Raw genomic sequence first — 7,246 nt, 5'->3', positions numbered from 1 at the left:
TCATCTTCAGAGCTAAGTCCTGCGTAGAAGAGTCTAATGCCAAGGCTGATAATGCGTCTTAACAGAATGAAACCTTTAGAGGACTAATCATCCTTTTTTTCTCTTTTTTGATAATTTCGAGGACTTATATCCTTTATAGTTACATCTTGAGATAATTAATGCACGATGACAAAGTCACCACCATTCACATGAAACCAAAGAAAAAGACTTCTAGAGTTGAAGCAAACTTTAGTTCCATCACTCTTCCCAGAACAAGAAATGCTATTGATTATGTAAAGATTGTGCTAATTTACAGTTGACATGGAATCTTTATATGATGTATAAAAACAATTCTATCATCTATAAACATAACTAAGTGATTGACTGATCTTTTAATTGATTACTGATTAAATTACTCAAAATTGAAACTTGCTGAGAACCCTATAAGAAATGTAGGCTAGCATAACTGAACTAATGAATTTCATTCTGAGAAGCAACCTGTGATTCTCTCAATCTGGAATCCCTTCCCAAGTCACTTTCGATGTTGTCATCAGAAACTGATCTGTCTATTTTCCTTCTCTTACTGCCTCTATTCGATTTATCTGATTTCTCATCAATAAGTGACAATAAAGTTTGAAGACGTTTAGAACGCGAAGTATTACTCTGACCATCTGAAACAACTTCAGCTTTGGAAGTCCGGCGAAATTTACGCAGAATCTGGAGGAAATATATTAGGAGAGCAATGAAGCATGCAATCCCACATATAAGAAAGAGGCCTGAAAAGCTTCTCAAGTGAAGGCGATCTGATTCAAGCTCAGCATTGTCTAAACTGCACGCACTTCTTGCTAACCACTTGTCATGTATCCGTTGGAGATCTCCATTCTCCGATAGTGTTAAAATTGCAGTTGACAAGTCGACAGCTAAGGGAGAGTCCCGAGGAAATGCCTATTCAGAATAAAAAGCACAAAATGAGAGAGGAAAACATGATTGCTGGATTCTGTGTCTACAACAGATAAATAAAGAATCTAATAAACTTTATAGAACTGCAGAACCCTGACATCAAATCATGCTACAAACAATTCAAGGACAGAAACTTTTAAGTCAATGAAAACTTCCTTAAGAAGTGCCTGAACCTGAAACACCAATATCACTTTCACCTCAAAGACATTTTAGATAATTTTGATTTGCAAATATCAGACATGGAATAAACTCTCTATCTCCTCGAGGTAGGGGTAAGGTCTGCGTATACTCTACCCTCCCTAGACACCATTTGTGGGAATATACTGGGTATGTTGTTGTTGCAATAAACTCGCATTCTCGGGTGTGTAATGAATCCTCCAGGACTTTCTATGACATTCAACAACTCTTTTACATGCATTTGTTTTCACACACAAACGAAATGCAACTCTTAATATGTACGACACTCTTCCCAATTTTCTTCAGAACCAGAAAACTCCAGATAAGCTGCAAATCCTCTTTCATATAAAGGATTAAACCAAGGAGTACTTACAGAATCAGGATATAAAAAAAGGCAAAAAGAAAGAGCAGGAGGCACACAGAATGAGGAAAAATGAAAAAAGAAAAAGCAGTAGGAATAGAGAAACTTACAAAACCCCATCCACTTTTGGTGAATTCTTGACCTACAATCCTGAATTTGCACTGATTTGACAGGAAAAGTTCTACATATGGTCTTTCATCCACTACTGCAGCTACACCCCCTTTTGCAGGACCACGTTGAAGTGCTGTAGCATATTGTTCCGGCGATCCAAGGGCAACAAGTCTGGATTTTGGTATACCAATTTCCTCCAAATACCGCTCTGCAAAAGAACCCACTTGGAACCCGATAGGTTCATCAATTTCTTTCAAGCTTTCGATTCCTTTAATAGGAGAATATAGTTGTTGCACAGTGAGGATGGAGGTCAAACTTGCAGTGTAACTTGAATTTATTATCAAGACCACAAAGAGCCATATGATCAGCACCATGCGACCAAGCGTACTTACAGTATTCTCTCCTGTGTAAAAGATGATAAAAGTTAAAGGAGTAAACATAGGATGCACCACGAAACAAATATACCGAACTATAGTTCACTTACTATGGGCGAAAAAGAGAGTTGAAAGGCTGAACCTGCAAGAAGAACAAATAATTGTCAGACAAATAGTCTTTTTACAACAGAGATTTTGAGCTCAAATCAAGTTCAATTGAACAATTAAATGGACCGTGGCCAGTGCTCACATAAAACTAAAGCCATAAACCATATGAATGCTCAAAGAACTTCCAGCTTTATATGTTCCCACTTTCGCAAAAAAAAAAAAAAAAAAGTAGGTTGCTGGAGATTCACCATTTTACGAAAACTATGAATTCCAGAAACCTAGGAACGTTCAATCAAAGAACTATTGTATGAGCATCAACTGCATTCATAACTTATATAGAGAATAAAGAACTAAAATTTACAAAGTGCCAGGTGCAATTTATGAACTTCCAATCATTGAGTAGAAGGATCAAAGAGTCCCATGGTATAAAGGAGGAATCGGAGGCACTTTAGCAAAGTTTAAAGTCGAGGCAGGTGGTGTTAACCAACATAGGTCTTGAAAGCTGTTATAAGTATTGTAAGATAAGCAGTCGAGCGAATAAATCGCAATGAAGTAGCTATAACAGCATGATATCTCTCCATTGTAGCGGTTTGACCCATAGCTATCAAGCTGTTTTCCGAACTCATATAAAATTTAGGTACAAATAGAAAGATACAAATGATACATGTAACTGTAAGTTTTGACATAATAACAATCATATCATCAGGAACCAGCATTTTTATCCCACAATCTAATTTTTCTTGTTCAATTAAGAGGAGAAGAAAATAAATGTATGGACCTATGTCACTAACATTAGGGTGTTTTTAGGCAAATCCTAGGCTCTTATTGGCATATACATACACATTCCGCACCACCTTATTGGTTGGGCCTGCTCACAACCCTTTAGTTAGCAGTTACAATGTCCGGTAAATAACATGCAAGTATTGGGATTATGATGCTTCTTTTGTCAACGGTCTTTGTTCTCACCATTTTGTAACTTCATATGAGAATGTTAACACTTTGTAATGGTTTTTGTTATTTCGTAAAGCTAATTGATGCAAGATGGGGAAATCATCCTTTTGTTTTCTTAGAACATTCATGTATGCACATAAATACATTATGATTTTTTATTTAAAGTGGCATTTCCGCTTTCCACATGGGACTTCTGGAGGTAAGGAATTATGTCCTCCTACTTTATGTATTCACGTTTTGGTTGTTAATATACATGAGGGATCAATGCTAGACCCTCTGCCACATTAAGGTTGATTTAACCGGAAAAAGATGAGGAAAAAGAACCTTTGATCTCACCATAGAATCGTTATCAACTGCTGTTTGGGAGGCCCACGAAACTCGTCATTGGTTCGGTGCTCTAAAATCCACACTACCATCCCAACAAAGAGAAAGAAAATAGTGATAACTCCCCACATTTGAGCGGAAAAGGGTCTTAGGAAGGCCCAACCACCTGAATTCAACTTTTGGAATGGAGCCACAACAACAAGTCCAGATGCGACATATGGCTGTGTGAAATCGACAATTCTAGTCCGATTCGTAACTATTGCAATATCACCAACAACACCATCAAATTTCTGGGAGCACACAAAAATAACTAATTTAAAATATAGTTAGACTCATCTAATGTTAGGTAAATATGGATATAACTTACCCCGGCTGTGATTAGCTTCACCATATCAGTGTAGCTTGGATTTTCATGCCCGTTTCCATAGGGGACAAATTGATGTGGAACAGCATATGGCAATAAGTTTACAGCAGCAGTGAATACATCAATGCAAAAACCTTTAAAATTGTTAGTGCCTTGAATTTGAGACACAAATTCCCGGTAACTAACTCGGATGGGCACCCCTATTCTCAGTTGCTTACCATTGTTTGGAAAAACCCATCCACGAGGTTTTTGAACATTGTTTCCAGGCCATACAACACTATAAATCTTTTGGTTTGCACTTGAACGATTAGGTGGACTCGAGTAAAAGGTCTCGGGAGGCAAGATGGACAAGCCAGAATAGTTAGACCAGTAACCAACACGCCGAAAACCAGTTCCAATTACATTTATGATATCATATGCTGGACGAATAAGAGAATTGTCAGGACTAAACTTGAATGGCCCCGTCAAACCGATAAAATCACTCTGCAACAAGTTCTTCAGCAGAAGTGGCCCACCATCAAAAATACTCATTGCTTCAAGGTGAAGATTACTTCCTTCAGCTGATTGCAACTTAGTATCATTAGAAAACGAAACCCTCCCTCCCTGATTAAAAAATGAATCTATAGCATGTGCAACTAGCCAAACCGTGTCATATGCATGAAGTGCATAGGAATTTAGCCCTAATAAGCCACCTGTCAACTTGTTCCATCTAGACGAAAACGCTCTTTTATTTTCAGAGTCTGGAGTGTGTTGACGCAAAACGAGAACTCCTTGCATGGTATCCATAGTTTCTAGTGGAAGGGGAGAAGACGAATCTAACACAGTGGTGAGCCAATCTGTGGATATCCAGACATAACCATCACCCATCATTCCAAGATAGTGTGCCACTGAAAGTACCATGAACCCTACCTTGGGATATGCATGTAGAACAATGACTCTAGATTCCATTAGGGCAACCTTTACCAGAACATCCATAATATCACCTCGGGTTACAGTAGCTCCAGGGGAAATCCCTGCTTTATATGAGATGCGACAGCGCCTCGATGCAAGTGTATCGTCTAACGCAGAGATACCATTTCTCCCATAGTCATCATCAATAAAAATCGCAATCGCCTCCTTCCAACCATAATATTCTATGATCTCAGCTATTGCAGTCATCTGGTACAGATCACTTTGAGTTGTCCTGAGAAAATAAGGAAACTGAAGAGAGGAGAGTGTGGGATCAGTAGCAGCAAATGATAAGAATGGAACTTGGAGTTCATTAGCAACATGGGATATCGTATGGGCCACTACAGAGGATTGTGGTCCTATTACTGCAACAACATCAGTCTCCATAAATTTCAAGGCTGCAAACAAAAAAGAAAGTGTTAGTCTTTGAATCTCAAATTTACCCTTAAATGAGAGAATTGGAAAATAATCAACCACTGCCATCATAGTTCGGTTTCTAATAGCACAAACCATCAGTTATCTACAGTCAAACCTCTTTATAACAGCATCATTTGTCCCGATATTTTTTGGCTGCTATAGCGAAATGTTGTTATAGAGAACATATAATATAACATAACATGAAAGGTCAATTCCACAAAAAACATGGTTGTTATAGTGAAATGTTGTTAAGACGGATGACTGTTATAGAGAGATCTGGCTGTATATCAACTGAGCCTAAGGTAGTGTAACAGATATTAAAGGAAATGAACAGAGAATAAAGTACCTCCGACCATGCCAAGAAACCCACTGCAATTGGAATTTTGCAACTTCACAACAAGTTTGGTTCCTTGGAGGACGCTAGAGTTGGAATTAACATCTTTGACAGCCTCCTGAATTGCAATCTTGGCAACTCTTCCAATTGTAGAGTCAAATGTAAAAATAGCTCCAACGTTTACAACAGCTGGCCTTGACGTCCCATTTCCACTCAACCCATCTGAACTCACTCCAAGGCATACCAGACAAGAGACAAAAATCCAAACCACATTCATCCTAGATGAACGGCACACCAGGATCTTTGCGTGCTTAATTAACATTCATCCTACCACTTCCTTCTACAAGATAGGATTCTCAAACAGTTAGGTTCATTTAGAAAGATCATACCACATCAATATATATCAATGCTTTAACATATTATCGAGTAAATGCTATGAAAGCTGTATAAACTACAAAATTCCAACATCAAACTTTATATACTATAATTAAATATTTATCAAATATACAAGCACTCACAAAAGAAAGAGCTCGTGCATATGCATTACACTGAAAAAAAAAAAAAAGGAAAAAAGTAACAGCTAGCTTAAACTGAAAAAAGGAATTAGATTCTATGCTAAAATTAAAGTGTGACATAAGTAGTCACTAGAGAGGAACCATTATTGTGAACACCTAACTTTCCTAAATGAATAAAGAGTGAGAAAGAAGCAAAATAAAGCAGAAAAGGAGGCAGATTCTTTTAGCCATGAGACAAGTACAGGAATAGATGTCATAAGTGATAGATTAATAGTAACAAGCAAGGGAAAAAAGAGGAGCAGACATAGTAAAAGATAGAAAAATGAATAGGGACTAAAGTCAAGACTTTGAACATACCCTTTTACCTCTGAGCAAATCCCTTTGTATCTTCTTCCTGCTGCTAGCAAAATGATGAGCAACTACTTAATTACTCTTTTTATTTTTCAAGAATCTGGCAGTTAGGAATGACCCTTCTAATTCTTTAACTGAAAAAACTTAAAAAGTTGAAATCTTGGTTGAGTAAAACTGGAAAGTTTGGAACTTTGAGAATCCCAGTGAAATTGTTGATTCTCTTTGGCAAGTATATATAGGGAATGCCCCAAACAATTCTTTTATTCAAAAGATTGGTTTTTTTTAAAATGGAAAGTTTGAAACTTGGCAAAAAAATCCAGAAGAATTTATTTAAGAAGGAGAGTGAAAACAAAGTCAAAGATTAGGACTTAGGAGACAAGAAGGAAGGACGACTCTTATAAGCACGTGAATATTTAAGTTCTGAAAAAGAGGACAGCAAAAAAAGATGGGAAAAAAAAAAAGGTGTTCGTAACTTAAATTAAATTGAGAAAAAGGGAATTTTTCACGTTCATTTGGAGTGTACACCATTCACAAGGAAGAATAAGAGAGTTTGTGATTTGGCCAAAGCAAAGAATAAAGTGTGTTCGGAATAATTTTGAAGTCTTTATCTTTGATGGGGCTATAATTATTTCAGTTACAATAACAAACATTCTGCAACTTGCGTCAAAAATATCTAATAATTGTCTCATTTTTTTGTATTTTAGGAAGGAAACTTCAGGACTTGAAAGGGAGTTGTGATCACGTTTTATTGAAAATAAATGAATGGATGGAATAATTTTGTTGCGGGGGTAGGTTGTGGAGTTATAATTGAAGTTACAAGTTTTGCAGAATCTAATAACTTTGATCTAAATCTTATATTTGTGTTAAAATATCTACTTAGTATGTATAAATAATTTATTCAAATCTAGCGAGCAACAAGAATATAATTATGATACAAATGGACTAGAAGCGATAAAACTTAAAATCTTTAAT

At 36.7% G+C, this 7,246-nt stretch overlaps 1 protein-coding gene across 2 annotated transcripts; it reads right to left on the bottom strand.

The window, feature by feature from the left end:
- Nucleotides 1-243: 243 nt before the first annotated feature.
- On the bottom strand, nucleotides 244-6,824 carry LOC132628233 (glutamate receptor 3.3). 2 transcript variants are annotated; one of them, XM_060343998.1, is made up of 7 exons: nucleotides 6,281-6,824; nucleotides 5,421-5,748; nucleotides 3,713-5,055; nucleotides 3,358-3,635; nucleotides 2,073-2,104; nucleotides 1,588-1,991; nucleotides 244-924 (listed from the first exon to the last, which is right to left on the bottom strand). In XM_060343998.1, the coding sequence occupies exons 2-7, from the start codon at nucleotides 5,728-5,730 to the stop codon at nucleotides 451-453; spliced, it is 2,841 nt and encodes a 946-aa protein (XP_060199981.1). In that variant the 5' UTR covers nucleotides 5,731-5,748; nucleotides 6,281-6,824; the 3' UTR covers nucleotides 244-450. The 2 variants fall into 2 exon arrangements, with proteins under 2 accessions (XP_060199981.1, XP_060199982.1); XM_060343999.1 differs by having other exon boundaries at nucleotides 5,421-6,824.
- Between the last annotated feature and the right edge of the window lie 422 nt (nucleotides 6,825-7,246).

This window comes from Lycium barbarum, chromosome 2 (genome assembly GCF_019175385.1).
Source record: "Lycium barbarum isolate Lr01 chromosome 2, ASM1917538v2, whole genome shotgun sequence".
In the NCBI taxonomy this organism is placed as follows: Eukaryota; Viridiplantae; Streptophyta; class Magnoliopsida; order Solanales; family Solanaceae; genus Lycium; species Lycium barbarum.
Note: the sequence above shows the minus strand (reverse complement) of the source record. Positions and strands in the feature narration are given on the sequence as shown.

What these genes read in the sequence shown, in the direction of transcription:
- LOC132628233 (XM_060343999.1), bottom strand. Translation starts at nt 5,730, where the DNA reads ATGTTAATTAAGCACGCAAAGATCCTGGTGTGCCGTTCATCTAGGATG. An exon ending in GTTTCTTGGCATGGTCGGAG is followed by an intron (nt 5,056 to 5,420) that starts GTACTTTATTCT and finishes TTTTGTTTGCAG; the next exon opens with CCTTGAAATTTATGGAGACT. An exon ending in TGAAGCTAATCACAGCCGGG is followed by an intron (nt 3,636 to 3,712) that starts GTAAGTTATATC and finishes GTGTGCTCCCAG; the next exon opens with AAATTTGATGGTGTTGTTGG.